Source organism: Hyperolius riggenbachi, chromosome 5 (genome assembly GCF_040937935.1).
Source record: "Hyperolius riggenbachi isolate aHypRig1 chromosome 5, aHypRig1.pri, whole genome shotgun sequence".
Classification (NCBI taxonomy): domain Eukaryota; kingdom Metazoa; phylum Chordata; class Amphibia; order Anura; family Hyperoliidae; genus Hyperolius; species Hyperolius riggenbachi.
Window position 1 is genome coordinate 331,565,159 of NC_090650.1, and position 19,640 is coordinate 331,584,798.

General features: G+C 42.5%; 1 protein-coding gene across 2 annotated transcripts in view; it reads right to left on the bottom strand.

Moving 5' to 3' along the window:
- Window positions 1-19,640, bottom strand: part of LOC137517720 (ras-related protein Rab-8B-like) — a 48,786-nt gene that overhangs the window by 13,853 nt on the left and 15,293 nt on the right. For both annotated transcript variants that reach the window (XM_068234739.1, XM_068234738.1), the window contains exons 3-4: window positions 3,610-3,748; window positions 2,514-2,603 (exon numbers count right to left, since the gene is read on the bottom strand). In XM_068234739.1, coding sequence (XP_068090840.1) covers window positions 2,514-2,603; window positions 3,610-3,748 — 229 coding nt within the window. The remainder of the gene's footprint in view (window positions 1-2,513; window positions 2,604-3,609; window positions 3,749-19,640) is intronic.

The window sequence follows — 19,640 nt, forward strand, 5'->3', positions numbered from 1 at the left end:
CAGATTTATTGCAGGATTTGTATCAGCTGTAATAAAGAATATTTTTTTCTCTAAAGCTTATTATGCTGTTGCTTAATTTTAGAGCAGATAAGAAGTTCTGAGTTCAGGTCTGCTTTAAGTACCATAATTGTAAGCCTTCAATTATAACTAAGAATTTATTGTAACATTGCAGGCAAAAACTATTTCACTGAGAATTTTTGAAACTAAAAATCCACTCTAAATGTGATATTTTTCAGTTACACTAATCAATATTGCTTTGAAAATATGTGTTCTTCAGTTTTTGGTTTTATTTGGCTTCAGGTCTGGTACAGACATTAGATGGTAATCAGAGGTAGTGCCATAATCAGAATCTCAAATCTGTTATGAGCCCCAAACCAGGCCCACTTGGGCCCCCTCCAAGGTAAAATGATGTGCTGCCCTACCTTGAGCCTGGTATTGGGGTGCTACCTGCAGCCCTCTTGAGTTGGGCCTGGTCAGAACCACAAGTAGTATCACACTATCATGCTTCAGTCTGGTCAGAGATTACTGTTCAGGCACACATGCCAGGCAGAATTTGCATTCCATTTTCTATGTGAAGAGGAGCAGGAAGCCTCCCCATTATTGGGTGTTAACCTCTTCCCGACCGCGTCACGCCAATGGGCGTGGCCGCGGCGGCAGCCCCAGGACCGCCTAACGCCGATTGGCGTAAAGTCCTGGGGCTCTGTTTTGCAGGAGATTGTGCGCAGGCTGCACGTGCATCTCCTGCTTGGGGGGCAGAGCTCCGCCCCCGCCTTCAGTCTCCGAGCGGCTATTGCCGTTCGGGAGACTGTTAGACGGCGTGGTCGCCGTCTATTTACATGCTGCAGCACTGCGATCAGCAACAGCGATGCACTGGGGACAGCCGTGTGACACGGCTGTCCCCCTGGGGGACAAGAGAGCGATCGGCTCTCATAGGGTGAAGCCTATGAGAGCTGATCGCTATGATTGGCTGGCTGGGGGGAGGGGGGAGGGAGGGAGAGTATTTAAAGAAACAGGGGTTTTATCTTTAAAAACGGCAACACTAATATTTATTTAAAAAAAAAATAAACATGGGGGGAGCGATCAGACCCCACCAACAGAGAGCTCTGTTGGTGGGGAGAAAAGGGGGGGGGGGGATCACTTGTGTGCTATGTTGTGCGGCCCTGCAGCTTGGCCTTAAAGCTGCAGTGACCAATTTTACGAAAAATGGCCTGGTCACTAGGGGGGTCTAGCCCTGCAGTCCTCAAGAGGTTAACAATAGTTCATACTACATGGAAGTGGTAAGATTGTACAATCAAGATGGCAAGGTGTATAGTGAGCTTTAAAGACATTAAAATAGAAGCACAACTGATACAATTAAAGTAAGCCTGTAATTATCGAGTACCAAAGAGCTATTCAACCTAGCAGGTCAAAGAACTTCAACCAGGGATGGTGCATGAACGACTGGACAGACCGAGGACTGGGAAGGCTCTATGGAAACCGAGATTCTTTCCTCTACTTAGGTATTTATCAAAGATGAAGTTTCCTCACTTCAGGTTCCCTTTAAGTTTACTTTGCCTTGGCACAGCAGTTTAAAGTGCACCTGAGACGGTATACTGTGACTTATAAACTTACCTGGGGTTTCCTACAGCCCCATGAGGATTGTGGGCTCCCTCGCAGTCATCCCTGGCCACACCGTTGTCCCAGGATTGCTTTCGCTATCTATGCACACCCTGTCACTCTCCTGCGGCCGAAACAAGCGCAGAGCACTCCTGGCCGCGGGAATGTGAGGGTGGGGGGCTGTGTGTGGTTGGACCAGGCATGCGCAGAACATCACAAATGAAGATACTGAAGGAGATACTGGGACTGAGGAGCAGGAGGACGGCAAGGGAGCCACGATCCTCATGGGGCTGGACGAAACACCAGGTAAGTATAAATTAGGCACAATGAACCATCTCAGGTTCTCTTTAAGGTCAGCTTCATGGGCGGGAAAATGTTGTAAGATGTACACTACGCATGCAGAGCAAGGGAACACTGGTGCATGCAGGAGCATATAACCAGGAGCCAGCTTTATCCCAGGTCCAAAATGACTGCCTCCGTCATGAAGAAGTCATACAGTAATGAGTTTATAAGAGGATATTGAGTTTCTTGAGTATTTTTAACACGTTTGATTTTTACTTTTGCCCAATACAGTTTTGGTTTACTATAATTTTCAGTTAACTTTTATATAGAATAAATGTACCCTTTAAATACGATGTGCACATATTTTACATTTCAAAAAGAGTTACAAATAAAGAGAACAGACAATAAATAAGTTTCTAAAGTTTCAAACAATGGATAAAACTTTAATACGTAAATTAAAAGACATTTTTCAAACTTACAGCTTAAGAAAGAAGTGCAATCAATATTGCAGAATGCGAATTCCATTCTAAGCAACATTAGTTCCTAATGACGGAACTGCATGGTCAGGCGCATTACAGATGCAGTGTACCCGCTTAACTCAAATACTTTTCTATGCAGAGATAATCAATGCTTACCTTTTCCCCTCTCTCTTTTGAAACCTCACGTTCGTCTTCCTTGTCACACTTATTTCCCAAGAGAACCACCTCCACTTCTTCCCCAGCTTTCTGAATCACAAAAGTAAATTGCAAAGATGCGGTGACTTTGGAAATGGATAGCTTCTGCAAAGCACTACAGGCCACATCCATCGCAGATGACAGACAGCGTTACAATACGAAGCCCTTGCATTTTGTAAGCCACTAATATGAAGGCTGACACTTTCCTGCATTTTCATTCAAAATTAAATTAGACTAACAATAATGAACCGGTTACAGGCTTTTCAGCTCTTGCCACATCTGATTATTGAGAACGCCATTAAGGGGACAGTCAGATAAATGCACTGGTGAAAAACATGTTAACAGGAAAATGTTTGGAATGAAATAGCTGTCTATTTACACGCATATTTATATATGCGTGTAAATAGACAGCTTTTTCATTCCAAACATTTTCCTGTATACTGTATACTCTTTTATTCATGAATCCTATAAACTGCCAAAAATGTAAGAATAGCTACATCTTTTGTGACCCTTTTGTATTTCTAATGATGATGAGTCACCGTGACTGCTGAAAAGCAGGCACCTGATTGCTGAGGCTGCTAGGCACAGACAAGTCATTAGTGGCTGATTACTCATTGGTCAAGGACTACCAACTGGTGCACCACTTGGAACCTTTGCTCTGCTAGTATTGTACCACTTGATGCACTAAACTATGTGGCCAACAATCTCCTGATACCCACAGGAGCAAAATTTGGAGCAGCTTCCAATGACAATTTCAGAAGATGATCTATCTGATGTCAGTCAGATATTTTATTGATTAGCTAAGTGTAGGACATACTGTAGATCCTGTAACATAGTTCTGTGCTAGCGTTAGATTAGTCACTTCTGTCGCAGTGTACAGCAATGTGGGAAGTATGAACTTCCCCATAGGGTATCATTAGGCTGCAGTAGCAGTTCGGCAATTTGCTGCACCGCGCCAGTGTGAAGGAGACCTAAGGATAAGTTAACACAATTGTCATACATGTTAAATGCTATAGGTCAGGAAAAAGCCATTTGAAAATGTATAGTTGGTACTTACCATTTGAATATCTTTCATCCACATTGCGGTATTTTCGAATGAGCTTGTATTTGCGATATCATAAACAAGTACGAAACCCTGCGCTCCACGGAAATAACTCACACTGAGGGTGTGAAATCTTTCTTGTCCTGCTGTATCCCTAAAACAACAAATATTCACACTTTAAAACATCCAGGCCCATAGGCTATTCCCTTTTCCTCTTAAGTTTTCTCCTAGGTGATCATTTTTTGTCTTCTCTTTAAAATAGCTTTTCAGCATTTCACAATTAAAAAAGTACAAAAGAAGTAGAAAAAATACTACCAAATTGAATTTGTGTGTTTTCTTGCTTCCTGGGGGTTTAAAATGCATTTTATTGACAAGGTGTGAAAAAATCAACTTAAAGAAAAAGAAGGCGAAAAGGTGAATTGCATATGGGCACCGGTGCAAGTCCCTTGTTCTAACCTCTCTGTCATGGGGCTTAAAGTGGACCAAATTAAAAATACAAGGTTTCAGAAATAAAATCTATTTTCTAAATTATAATAATAAATAGCAGCCTTTTTTCAGCTGCATGATGACAAATATTTTACATTTATTGGAGGAACCCCTCCCTTCCTTTCATATTGCCGGGACTGAATCTGGCAGACTGGTGGAGTAGGAGGTGTCCAGCAAAGGAGGAATGGCTCTAGTTATGAAAAGAGAAGGGTGAAAAGCATGCACTGAAATGCTCATAGGCTTGAAGGAGTGTTTATTTATCTTTGTATGTGTCAGAGTGGTGCAACTAAATATTATGAATAAAAAAAGGTTTGGTTTGGGTCCACTTTAATTCCCTATTAACTATCAAATATGCAGTATTAACACGCCAACTGGAAGAATACTGATCTTGGATTTACTGGATAAAACATAATGATGAGACATGGTCATTCCTGGCTATCACTATGGTCCAAGGTGAAGGCTACAGTATCGGGCCACTAATAGTTGGCAATGCTGCTTTTAAAATGCTTCTTGGAACAAAAAACCCCAAGTCCTACTGACTCCATCATGCATCTTGGGTAATTAGAAAGGTGAAGCCCCGAAGCTTGGAGCTCTGCTCCCTGGTCCATGCCAAATCACACCGCCTTAAGATAAATCCATTGTTCTATGTCATGGCTCAAGATGGCATTCTTGAATTTTTTTCCTGACCTATCTTTTTTTCTTCTTACCATGGATAGCAATTAAGATTCTGAGTTTGAGGTCATCTTAAATTCCAGGAAATTGGGTGGACATTCTTAATACCTCATCAAATGAAAATATTTTCGTACAGGAGAGAATTTGCCAAGAATGTCAATCCCACTAGGCTTGTTACAAATCGTCTTTGCCTGATGAAAGGAGGACTTGGTCTCCTGAAACACGTTGCAATATTCTTAAATAAACTTTAACCAACACTATACGGCAGCCGCCGTTTCTTCTTTCCTACACGCATCGCTGCATTACAATTAGACCACCACTCCAACTGCCCGCGAGCTGCCTGTGCAAGACTCACGGAGCAGCTTGGAGCTTTGCTTTTAGATTCCTCACTCCTGGAGCTGAAGCTTTGAAATCCACCACAGTCTGTTTGTGTGGTCGCATATAGCGGACTCGCACACAGACAGGGTGTACAACCTTAGAGCCGCTCGCTTGCCAACTACCATACGAATGAAGAAGGAATCCAGCTGCCTTTGTGGCTGATCCCTGGCTAGAGGGATAAAAGTCTACACGCAGGCTACTCCTGTACAGGTTCGCCAGCAACTTCTAGAAGTGAGATTATTCTGAAATGACCCAATCTACTGCTGTATTGTTCCCCTGAGTGCGCTCTATCTCTTCCTGTCTCAAACACTGTTACAAAGCATTACTCTATTCATCCTGAAAAATAGGTCCTGCAAGTTGCCTTTACTGTACTGTTGCATGTCCTGCAGGTGTGTTGCTCCATCTCCCTGTGCCTCCTCCTCATGCATGAGCACAATCCTGGACCCAGTCTGATGACTGCTAGAGGCATGTGCACATAAGCAGTTCATGCTTTCACACATGCATACTTTTCTGCACAGTGAGGCGGGTACATGCACTAGTAAAATGCCTACTTTTTAGCAGTCCAGTGCTATCTTCTGACAGTTTTTGGTGATACTTGATTCTTAATCTTGATCATGTGTAAGTTGCTGACCTTACACTTCCCTGACATTGCTTGAGTTACGGTTAGAGTTACTGACCTTAGCCTTCCTGCCAATGGTGCTTATTTGATTGCTCTGATTTTGTATGATTTACTGGCACCCCACCAAGCCAGAGAGTTTGGCCAAAAATCTCCAAATTCACTGACAGAGGTGCTCTCAAATGGAGAGGTAAGGTATGATGCACCTCCGTTCCATGGGCACACCACCACTGGTGGTATAGGGGGGTAGTATAGCCCTGAATTTTTGGCTTTCCATGGAGCTGAACATATTCTTTACCATGGAAAGCTTGTGAAGCTAATGTCACTGAGCAAATTAGCTGAACTGGCCACAACATACAGCAAGCTGTGCTTAGCTATAATTACAGATTGCCCAGCAAGCTCATGATGAACCAAAACTCATAAGAGTGTGTAAGGGGCTGAAAGAGATAAAAAATCTACTGACCCAACTGAAATATAAGTGCTGGGTAACAGCATACTGTAGGCTTGTACAGTGTGGTAGCTTGGCATTACATATAATATTTACTCCACTGTTGCAAACTGGGTCATAAGTATAAAGAAATGAATTCACAGTGGATCCAGTTCAGTCACACCTTCCTGTTAACGGTCATGGAAGGGAAGGTACATTATATATGTAGCATATATGAGATGAGAATAGAATGCCATGATTTACACACACTAAATTAAAAAAAAGGAAAAAATGTTTAAAGGGACTCCGAGCAGTGCATAAACTATGGAAAGATGCATACCATTTTGAAGCTCTCTTTCTCCTCTTTCCAACGACACATAACCGCCGCCCTATACCTTTTAGTTTTCGATATTTTTGCGATCGAAATCACAACGGCCGCAATTTCCATCGCAAAAATAGCGAAAACTAAAAGGCGTAGGGCGGCGGTTTATATATCGTTAGAAAGAGGAGAAAGAGAGCTTCAAAATGGTATGCATCTTTCCATAGTTTCTGTACTGCTCGGAGTCCCTTTAATCATCTACTAATGGTTAAATGCTGTTGCAAATAGTCTTCAACGTACAGTTCTCCTTTTGGGGATTTTAAATTCAACGGGACACTGCAAGCCACTCAAATTCAACACAAAGCAGTTTTATTTTGCCATGTTGCCTGAAAATACATCTTTTATCTCATGAGGTTCATGAATGTGAAACGTATTTAAATATTAAAAAAAGAGTAAAATAGTCATTCTGATAAGACACGAGATTCTTCATATTTCTAGCTGCATTAACAAGCCAAATGGAAAAACTACTTGAAAATGATCAAATTAAGATGATTCCTGAATCTGCTTCGGGCTATTTGTAAGACATATGCAGGCAGTAGTCTTATTTCACACCAGACTAATGGGGTTGGGAGTGCAGCAGTAACACTGTAATAGATTGCTTCGCCACCTGACTCATCACAGCGCTGCAGCAGTAAAGAATTTGTACTCTGTTCACTGAATTGACACTAATGCACCACCTATTTCCCAAATTACTTTTCTTGTTATTTTAAAGTCTATGCTAAATAATAATAGAAAATCCTTACAAACAGAGCATCTGAAAAGTTGTAGTGAAGAACTTCTTTAAAGAGTAAACAGCAAAATCTGAACAAGCTTTACTGTTACTCCCCAGTGCCTCCCTCGGATCACATTCCTTTGGGGCCACCACAGCTCCCCTTGTCTCCTAGTCCTGACACACCCGCGTATGCACGTAGGCATGGGTGCAATGATGTGTTTGAAAATAGGATGTCCCAGGGCTGCCCGGGTGTGGCCTCTTTGTCTGATGACCATTGTTCAGGTCAATCAACTTCACTGGAGATTGTCCTGAGGTCCCCCACTAAAGCTGGCCACTAACGGTCCAATTTCTAGCGAATAATCGTTCGAGCGATCCGAAATTCTGATCTGATTGGTTGTAAAAAATCTCCATTGGTGGACACAATCGATTATGAACGAGTGAAAAAATGTCGCCCGAATGAATTTTCGTCGAACGAAAATTTGGATTTTCTTGGTGGTCGTGATAGATAGGAAGCAATGATTGGTTAGTTGATGGTGTAGTGAACGATTTTTCGTCCGATCAGAATTTCTGATCGCTCGAACGATTTTTCGCTAGAAATTGGACCGTTAGTGGCCAGCTTTATACAAGGCCTTTGTAAAGCCAGTGCTCTAAAGTGCTACCTTTTGAAGAGGGAGGGGGCCACTGAAAGGGGGACTGAACTGTAGGAAATGCTTTGTTATGTGCTTCCCTACCAGTCCTCTGATTGTATTTACTAGTAAAATGGCTCATAATATCAATGTTTCATTTTTACTTACAGCCCTAAGAAAAATAGCTGGATCCCTATGAGTGTTAATTCGTTGTTTGTATTTTCGTATCGGGTTATCTAAAGAAGGACAGCTTCCCAATCACCCCTTTAGATTTGCTACATGATCTCCTCAGGCTATTATTATTATTTATATAGAGCCAACATATTCTCTAGTACTGTAAAACATACAGTGGCTTGCAAAAGTATTCGGCCCCCTTGAAGTTTTCCACATTTTGTCACATTACTGCCACAAACATGAATCAATTTTATTGGAATTCTACATGAAAGACCAATACAAGGTGATGCACACGTGAGAAGTGGAACGAAAATCATACATGATTCCAAACATTTTTTACAAATCAATAACTGCAAAGTGGGGTGTGCGTAATTATTCAGCCCCCTGAGTCAATACTTTGTAGAACCACCTTTTGCTGCAATTACAGCTGCCAGTCTTTTTGGGGTATGTCTCTACCAGCTTTGCACATCTAGAGACTGAAATCCCTGCCCATTCTTCTTTGCAAAACAGCTCCAGCTCAGTCAGATTAGATGGACAGCATTTGTGAACAGCAGTTTTCAGATCTTGCCACAAATTCTCGATTGGATTTAGATTTGGACTTTGACTTGGCAATTCTAACACATGGATATACTTAAGAGACAAAAAACAAAAGACCGAGAGCCCAAATGGTGTGGTATTTCAAAGCAATAGAGACACAATTAATCGAAATAGATTTATACTCACAAACATGGGTTGCCCCTAGGCAACCACTCCATATGCGGGTGGGGAGAATTAGAACCTGACCCCACTCAGGTGTAAGATGTCGCTCTCTGTAGAAGAAATTAGGAAAGATCCTTGCCACCACAGGTGGACTGCATTCTGTTTAGGATAAGGACCAGAGGCGCCAAAAAGAGTAAAAACAATACTATGTTTAAAAACTTGGGGGGAAACGTATTCACCACCCTTTCAACAGACCAAAAGCCAATGGAAACCACAACGTTTGGTCAAAAAATTCATCAATTTATTGGTACTCCCAGGTGCTACGCGTTTCACGGGACTATCCCGCTTCCTCAGGCAATCAAACAGGAGTACAAGCTATAAAAGATACAGAATAATAACATACATGAAAACATAGAAACATGACCCCAAAAGCTTGTAATAACTTAAACTAATCAACACAGGAGTGAAAGCTCCACAGAATAGAATGTAAATCACCGTGCAAGCCTGTAGCTTAAATATATGATCATTGGAAATCATTTAAACCTCGGTATAGACACGTATTTCAAAAAGCAGATGTATAAACTATGTATCATATAAGCCATTGTTTCCAGTGTCCAAATAATCGAAGTGAATCAGAATGGCTCTTTTCACTCACTCTCTAGTGGTTTTTTAATGACCTTAAACGGTGGTATAGTGTATTACTTAATGCAGGTGACCGGGTAAATAAAAGGGGAGGGAGGGGAGAGCTTTGCTTAAAATACAGTGATGCCAAGAATTTACTATAATGCTAGATATATCCATAACAAACATTGGTGTCCAGTGTGGACAAAGCAGTAGAAAGAACTTACCGATTGGGGGTCTGGAACGAACTAGAGCGCCTCAGTAGGAAAGCGAGGCGCGCTGGGCTCTATAAATAGTCATAATGTGCGGAGAACGCCGTCTCCGCATTGTCCTATCTAAATTCCGCTGTGCTAGGTGGAAGTGGTGTATAGCGCGCAATGCTTATATACGGAAGCTTACATTAAGACGTCACTTTGCAATAAAAAAACACAAGGAATCTTCTGCCAGCCCTAATGATGGTTTGATCATTACTGACAATCCCTTAATACCACCCGTTACAATAAACCCAGGAGAGGTCTCTACTGAGAGGTACATTATCACCCAGCTAAAGGGACGCTCTAGATTCTACCCTACAGCATCCAAGGGCCATTTACTACAATCCTTTCACGATTTGGTTTTAGAGGATCTCCTAAAGATTAACTTACAGGATTCCCCCTCCTCCAATCTCACACGTGCAGAACAATCTGCTCTACATAGACTGAAAACAACGCATGATGTCGTGATTAGACCTGCAGACAAGGGTGGGGGTATCGTTCTTCTAAATCGGGCGGATTATCTGGAGGAGGCCTCCCGTCTGTTAGACAATCCCCTACATTATGCCATCCTCGATCATGATCCGACAGAGGAATACAACAATACACTAAAAGCATTTATAAATGAAAACTTTTTTAAGGGCATTCTTACGAAAAAGGAGAGAACCTTTCTCACTAATCAGTACCCCAGAACCCCTTTCTTTTATTACCTACCCAAGATACACAAAACACTCAGCAAACCACCGGGCCGACCAATCATATCAGGTATCGAGTCCGCTACAAGTAATCTGTCTGTCTTTGTTGATCATCATCTTCAACCTCATGTACGGTCACTCCCATCTTACCTTAAGGACTCGCAGCACCTTATACAGTTGATGAAGGATATTGTGTGGCAGGACAATTACCACTGGCTCACATGCGATGTAACGTCATTGTACACTAACATTCCCCATAATTTTGGACTAACGGCCGTCGACCATTTTCTTAGTACCAATCCACTTATGCCCATGACCCAGAGAAATTTCATTACACAATGTGCTGAATTTATTTTGACACATAATACCTTTAGTTTCCAGAATAAGTATTACCACCAGCTGACCGGGACGGCCATGGGCAGTTCATTCGCGCCCTCGTTTGCGAACCTGTCCATGGGCCTCCTAGAACTTTTAAAACTTCATCCCGAACATCCCTTTCACAATAATATTATTTTCTATAAAAGATACATTGACGACTTAATCTTCATCTGGCATGGTGACTCTAATAGTATCACACATTTCATCCACTACTTCAACAATAACACAGCTGGCCTACAATTCACTGCTCAACACCATTGCACTACCATAGATTTCCTAGACCTATCCCTACACGTGGATGGAGATCGAATTAAAACCAAAACCTTTTTCAAAAAGGTTGATGCTAATAATTACATCCATTTCAACAGCCATCATCACAAACCTTGGACCACCAATACCCCCTATTGCCAGTATAGACGCATTTTTCGTAACTGTACAGATCAGGGGGATTTCTTTTCACAGTCTGTAATTTTGACGAATAAATTCAGGGAACGCAAATACCCAAACAAGTTATTAAGGGATGCCAGACACAAAGCTACTCAAATAGCGCCTACTAAAACTACATCAACCACAACGCAGGAATCGCCATTCCCACGTTTCATTACCAGATACAGTGCCCAACACAAAACCATTAGATCAATACTGCAAAATAGGTGGGACCTCCTACTCCAAGACCCCTACCTAAAACTAGCAATCCCGGAAAGACCACCACTTACATTTAGGAGGGCCCCCAATCTACGGAATTTACTGGCACCAAGTAGGCTCAGGAATATACAGTCCAAATGTAATATCATACCCGGATCCTATCCATGCAACAAGCCCCGTTGCACAGCCTGTCAGTTTGTGAGTGATACCAATACTTTCCATTCAGCTGTCACATCAAGTGTTTACCCCATAAAACAACACATTGTGATTCCCGGTTCATTATCTATCTCATCTCCTGTCCGTGCGGCCTCCAATATGTGGGCCGTACTACCCAGGAGGCCCGCAGCAGGGTCGGCCAACATAAGAGGAATATTATCAATAACCTAGCACTTCACAGTGTCTCCAGACATTTTGGCACACACCATGATCGCAATCCTTTGCTATTCCGTATCACCTTCATAGAGGCGATTTCCCCACACATCCCAAACACGTTTGAAGCCTTGCGCCAGAAGGAGATTTACTGGATTAATATTCTAAAAAGTCTGGTTCCTTACGGTCTAAACGAGGTTTTAGAAAAAGCATTTTAGACAAAAAGAAAAATCGGTATTTATACCCAAACGATACGGATTTCATGCGTGCCATGAGTTGCACACGATTGATAAAGTTTTATTATACTTGTCCTCTCTTTTACCTATGGTCCTCTCTTTTACCTAATTTGATCTACTGAAATATGAATGGCCTTTGCCACTATAATGTTATTATGTTATCAGTTCAACTGAAGCTGATTTTATTTTTCATTTTATATTAATTCATTTATGTACTCCTGCTTTAGATAATATATGCATTCATGTGTTTTTATATAATTATTGCGATCAGGTGATGTACGTGATTTTTTGCAATTTTTGTGTATTTTTGTGTTTTTATTACTTTTTATTACTAGTCGTTTGTTTGCTTTTTATTAATATTTTTTTATTTTTTTATTAATTTATTTTTGTGATAAATGTGAAAAATTGATCTGAATACTAACTTTCAGTAAATAGAATTTCCCTAGCCCCACTTAAACCCAATCAGTATCCAGGTACTGCCTGTATCCCCCTAGTTATAAGCTCCCACTACCTTGCTAATTCACACCCAATATAAATGGCATTTATTTCTAATGCATAGAAACGTTTTGACATTCCTTTGGCATTTATGCGCACGCAGCGTTAGTAGTTTGTGTATGTACGCGTCGTTTCGGACGCATAAGAAGCGTTAGATGGCCGCTGTCACGGACGGTTGCGGGGCCGCAGGCGCGTCCTGTAACCGCCCGTGAAGAAAAAGCGATCGCACTCGATTCCCTGCATCGATTGCGCTTCAAATCGATACAATCTGAGTTGAGTGTGTAGGGGGAGCTGAAGTCCTTTTCTTAGCAGAGAGAGCACCATCCTAAAGGCTGGATGGCTCTTTTGATATGCTAATGAGCCTGGGCCCAGAGAGTCCCTGGCTTCAAGCTGTGCGGATGGCCCATCCATCAGGTATAAGGTGACACCTAGCTGATCTCATGTAGATGTTAATTAACCAAGGGGTGATCAGGATGCCTAGGTGCAGCCAGGCAGGCTACAAATCTCCGGGAGGTCTTGACACCTTGCTCACTGGTAAAGATCAAAGGGAAGTCAGCTGTTAGCAGCTAGAACACATCCTGAATAAACCTGAGTCTCATAGCATAATCCATAACTTCCCAGATCTGTCACATTTCTGGGGTTCCTGAGATGGCAGCTTCGCCAAACGTGGGGGAAGTGTAGCATGAGCCCCGGTGCTGGTTCTGAGGAAGTTTCAGAACATTCTGAGGTAAGGACTGCCAGTTAGGCAGTTTGAAAATGCCCTGATGATACCACAGGGGTCCCACCCCTCATGTCTGGTATCAGGGCGCTGGGTAAATCGAGACAGACCTGAAAATGTTAATAAATCTGCCCTGACCTGTACGGTTCTGTGAGATAGAGCCCATATATGGGTAGATATGATTTCTAGCCCCCAGGACAAGGGGAGGGCTCATCTCATCTTCTAAGGGGGTGTATGGCTCCCCGCCCTCACTCCCTCCTACTGAAGCAGGGGCATAAGAATGGCAGAGGACCCAAACTCAGTGTCCTCCACACTGAAACATCTTGAACTCATCAGATGCCAGCTTGAGGATATGCTGGCATCCACCTGGTCTGAACTCTGAACTCAAATTGAAACCCAGAACTCTGTTTTCCCACAAAAAGGACATCTTTCCAGGAACTAAGTATTTTTCTCCCTTCTTTTATTTTTTATACTGGCTATTACTGTCTTAATAATTGTGATTTTAATAATTGTCTGTATATATTAATTATTTATATTGCGTGAATAAACGACTTTCTCCAAGTCATTCACTGTCAGCTACCCTGCTTATCAGCACACACACAGAATTGATCCCGGGTCTCTGAAGATACGCTACTGTTTGTTTGTTGTTGGCTAGACAGAATACCGTGTGTTTAACCGTTTTATTCGCAGGACTAGTCAGTCAGTTAGTGGGCTCCACGGTCCCATGGTAACCGCGGTGGTGGCAGTTTACTCTGAACCAGTAGGTGACGTTGTAATTACCCGTGTCTCACAGGCTCCCTTCTGAGTTGTCTGCGGCTAATTCTTAACGGTTCCTGCGCATTGACTGCGACCAGAGTTCGCACGATCTGTGCGCTGGCACCGTTTAGAAGGCTAAGTGCGGTCAGCCACTAGGGCTCCTGTGACAGCCGCATACGAGCATAACATATGTTGCCCACAACATACCAATACCAAAATGGCGCCGACACCCTCCGGCGCATGCGCGCTATACACCACTTCCGCCTAGCACAGCGGAAGTTAGATAGGACAATGCGGAGACGGCGTTCTCCGCACATTTGGACTATTTATAGAGCCCAGCGCGCCTCGCTTTCCTAATGAGGCGCTCTAGTTCGTTCCAGACCCCCAATCGGTAAGTTCTTTCTACTGCTTTGTCCACACTGGACACCAATGTTTGTTATGGATATATCTAGCATTATAGTAAATTCTTGGCATCACTGTATTTTAAGCAAAGCTCTCCCCTCCCTCCCCTTTTATTTACCCGGTCACCTGCATTAAGTAATACACTATACCACCGTTTAAGGTCATTAAAAAACCACTAGAGAGTGAGTGAAAAGAGCCATTCTGATTCACTTCGATTATTTGGACACTGGAAACAATGGCTTATATGATACATAGTTTATACATCTGCTTTTTGAAATACGTGTCTATACCGAGGTTTAAATGATTTCCAATGATCATATATTTAAGCTACAGGCTTGCACGGTGATTTACATTCTATTCTGTGGAGCTTTCACTCCTGTGTTGATTAGTTTAAGTTATTACAAGCTTTTGGGGTCATGTTTCTATGTTTTCATGTATGTTATTATTCTGTATCTTTTATAGCTTGTACTCCTGTTTGATTGCCTGAGGAAGCGGGATAGTCCCGTGAAACGCGTAGCACCTGGGAGTACCAATAAATTGATGAATTTTTTGACCAAACATTGTGGTTTCCATTGGCTTTTGGTCTGTTGAAAGGGTGGTGAATACGTTTCCCCCCAAGTTTTTAAACATAGTATTGTTTTTACTCTTTTTGGCGCCTCTGGTCCTTATCCTAAACTAACACATGGATATGTTTTGTTTTAAACCATTCCATTGTTGCCCTGGCTTTATGTTTAAGGTTGTTGTCCTGCTGGAAGGTGAATCTCCGCCCAAGTCTCAAGTCTTTTGCAGACTCCAAGAGGTTTTCTTCCAAGATTTCCCTGTATTTGGCTCCATCCATCTTCCCATCAACTCTGACCAGCTTCCCTGACCCTGCTGAAGAGAAGCACCCCCAGAGCATGATGCTGCCACCACCATATTTAACAGTGGGGATGGTGTGTTCTGAGTGATGTGCAGAGTTCGTTTTCCGCCACACACAGTGTTTTGCATTTTGGCCAAAAAGTTCAATTTTGGTCTCATCTGACCAGAGCACCTTCTTCCACATGTTTGCTGTGTCCCCCACATGGCTTGTGGCAAACTGCAAATGGGACTTCTTATGCTTTTCTGTTAACAATGGCTTTCTTTTTGCCACTCTTCCATAAAGGCCAACTTTGTGCAGTGCACGACTAATAGTTGTCCTATGGACAGATTCCCCCACCTGAGCTGTAGATTTCTGCAGCTCGTCCAGATTCACCATGGGCCTCTTGACTGCATTTCTGATCAGCGCTCTCCTTGTTCGGCCTGTGGGCTTAGGTGGACGGCCTTGTCTTGGTAGGTTTACAGTTGTGCCATACTCCTATTTCTGAATGATCGCTTGAACAGTGCTCCGTGGGATGTTCAAGGCTTTGGAAATCTTTTTGAAGCCTAAGCCTGCTTTAAATTGCTCAATAACTTTATCCCTGACCTGTCTGGTGTGTTCTTTGGACTTCATGGTGTTGTTGCTCCCAATATTCTGCTCCCAATATTCTCTTAGACAACCTCTGAGGCCGTCACAGAGCAGCTGTATTTGTACTGACATTAGATTACACACAGGTGCACTCTATTTAGTCATTAGCACTCATCAGGAAATGTCTATGGGCAACTGACGGCACTCAGACCAAAGGGGGCTGAATAATTACGCACACCCCACTTTGCAGTTATTGATTTGTAAGAAATGTTTGGAATCATGTATGATTTTCATTCCACTTTTCACGTGTACTCCACTTTGTATTGGTCTTTCATGTGGAATTCCAATAAAATTGATTCATGTTTGTGGCAGTAATGTGACACAAAGTGGAAAACTTCAAAGGGGCCGAATACTTTTGCAAGCCACTGTATTCCCTAGTACAAAAAACATACATGGAGAGCACAGATATATGAACAGTTCAACACAGTGTACAGAACATTCAGAAAAACAATTATAAATACAGGCAGTCCCTGGTTAACGGATGAGATAGGGACTGTAGGTTCATTTTTTTAACCTGAATCTGTTCTTAAAGAGGAGCTGTTAGGTATAGGGTCTCAGAGAAAATAAACACATATATCAGTAGCTAAACATTGGCTGTACTTAAAATTACATATGCATTTCACTGTCCACGTTTGGATTTCACAGAATCTTTATAAAGTATTTGCAGAGAATGATGCTCCTGACAGCTCATGGCAGGTTCCATGTTTGTCTGTCTCCTATGAAGCCAAATGTGTTGTCATGTCCTGCCTGCTTCCTGATGATTAGACTCACACAAAAGATCGGTAATGTAAAACACTACTGTGCAGTGAATATTAATTAGCCATGTGGCTAGGAACAATAGCGGACTCCTGCAGTGTACTCTGCTGGGAGTTTTTTCAGTGCTGTGGGCTGCTGCTTTTGTAACACGAGTCCTGTAACTTATCACTAGCAGCCGAGGGGAGGGCCCCAGAATGCTTTGCTGTATGGTATGCGGCTCTCGGCTTCTTAAGAGCTTGGGTCTAACATCCTTGCTGATAAGCACACATCAAAACGAAGAGAGATTTTTAACTTAAGTATTGCCTTTTTGGCTTCCTTCTAAACTGTTTAACACAGGAGAATAGAGGTTTAAATTAGCTTTTGCAGCCTGACAGTTACTCTTTAAAGAGAACCAGAGACGAAGCACCCTCATGTATTTTATTACATTTATCAGTGGGAACATGACAGTAAACACCTACCCTGCTTTTAGTTTCATTCTTATCTGCTTAATTAATCTATTATCAGCTGTGATAAGAATTCCCGGCTGGCTCAGTCTAGGTTTGACCTGGAATCATTATAGCTGAGTCACTCTTCTGTGGAGTCTTTTCAAGCCCAAACCTGCCACCTCCTGGCTCAGATTTCCTGCTTTGCATACTGAGAGCTGTGATGACCTTGGAGGGGCTGCTGCTGCTGAGAGAGAATCTCTGAAACAGACAAGTGTGGCTGCAAAAGCCTGCAATATGATCTGTGTGCTCTGTGTGCACTCTGTCTGCATAGATACTGATGATGACTGCAGTTTCATTCCTATGAGAGACACTTCCTACAGGCAGCTGCACATCATACCAAAATGAAAGCACACAGATTAAAGGCTGCAGCAGCCTTTCTCATATAGCCTAAATAGCAGCCTAGTCTCATAAGCCTAGACAGCACATCCAGAACAACTCATAACCCGGAAGCAGAAGGGATATGAACCGGCGGCCATATTTGATTTTTCCTGGAGCAATAATGGATAAAAAAAACCCTAAAAAAGGCACACCAGAGCGGCGAAATTATCAGGTAGAGCATTTATTCTTTACAAGCTATCGACTGATATGTTTATTTTGTGTGAAACATTCATCTCTGGTTCCCTTTAAAAGACATCCGAGGCGGAAAAAAAAACAGAGATAAACAATTGTATCTGTCCTCCTACTTCTAAAAATGACTTTTAAAGATATCCCACAGTTTTATTTTATATTTAAACCAACTTTTTAAGCTTTTACTGTTTCATGGCCTTTTCTCAATGACACATTAATTGAAGTATGCCAGGGATAAAATATATGAACTATTGACCCTTTTTATCTCTTTCCTGCTCTTAGAAGCCATTTACTGCCATGAAGGTGTTTTATGGCTGCAATTCCTTATCAGTGAGTGTTACACGAGAGTCCGACCGAGTCCTGACCCGGACAGGAACTGCCACTTGCATACCTGATTTTTAGCTCTTTCAGGCAGATAAAGAAAAACAGGAACACAGCTTAGTTATTTGTGTACTAGGCACTATACATACCCGTGTCTATCTCATTATCATGTCACCTAGTGAGTCCTTTAAGTCAGAAGATTGTGCCATTTTTGTCCCCGGTACCTCCTCTGTGCCCCCCTGTGCCTCCAGTGTCACCTCTGTTTCCCTGTGCCTCCAGTGTCCTCCACTGTGTTACCTCTGTCCTCCTGTTCCCTCAGCGTCTCTCTGTGCCACCTCTGTGTCCCTTTGTACCACCTCTACCACCCTGTCCCCCTTCGTGCCTCCTTATGATTATTCCCCCCCCCCCCCACACACCTTAACCAGCACTGGATCACAAGTTTGCATTGAAATGTTTAAAATTTGTTTGCAGAGCTTGGGACTCGCAAAATAGTATAGAGTACCACAGAAAAATGTAATTTTACTGAGTTTAAAAAAAAGGTAATTTTCTGTGTATTTTTTCATATTGATTTTCTCAAAAACCACAAGGTTTATGATTTTTTTTTTACTTGTTCCCATTATCATGCCGTTTGTATCGGCGGATCGTTTGCAAGTTGGACATTTTGTAAGTCAGGCGCCACCTGTACATACAATTGATGTGTAGTTTGAAAACATCAATACTGGTACATGTTAATTTGATAAAATACACAAAAACAGGAAACACTAGGGGGAGGTCCCAGCCTTTGCAAGCTTACAATCTAGAGGGTGGGTGGGGGAAACACTACTGGAGAAAACAAAAGAGTTAGCGAATGAGACAGTGAGCCTCACATTTTAGCAATAACAAATAATAAGCTAGTCTGAAGACAAGATGCAGATCATTTATATTGCATTTTTCTCCTGGTGGACTGAAAGCGCCAGAGCTGCAGCCACTAGGGTGCACTCAGTAGGTGGTAGCAGTGTTAGGAAGTCTTGCGCAAGATCTCCTTACTGAATAGGTGCTGGCTTACTGAACAGAAAAAGCTGAGATTTAAACCCTGGTCTTTAGTGTCAGAGCCAGCGCCCTTAACAAGTACTATCCATAGAGGTGTGTCTTAAGGGTACATTTGAACATTTCCAAGCATGATAGACAGGCTGTGGGAGAGTGTGCCAAAGGAGAGGTGACAGCTGTGAGAAGTCGTGCGAAGGCACGTACACACGCCGTATTTTAGCAAACGACGGTCCGTCAGACCCTCCCGCGGGGCAGTCGTTCTGCCGACAGTAGGACGTGAGTACAAGCTGTTGGCAGACTGATAAGACTGTTTTTGACAGATCAGCTCAGCGGATCCATCAAAAACAGTCTTATTGGTCTGCCGACAGCTTGTACTCACGTCCTACTGTCGGCAAAACGACTGCCCTGCGGGAGGGTCTGATGGACCGTCGTTTGCTAAAATACGGCATGTGTACGCGCCTCAATAGTGAGAGGTGATAACCAAGCTGGACAACAAGGGGCTCTTATGGGAGGGGCGAAGTTTCCAGGAGGGATGATGTCTGGAGATGAATGAAGAAATGAATGGAAAGGATAGCTTTTGTAGAGTTTCGTATGATAGTGTTAGAAGTTTGAGCTGGATCCATTGGGTGATTGGCAGTCAATGGAGGGATTGGCAGAGTGGGGCGGCATCAAA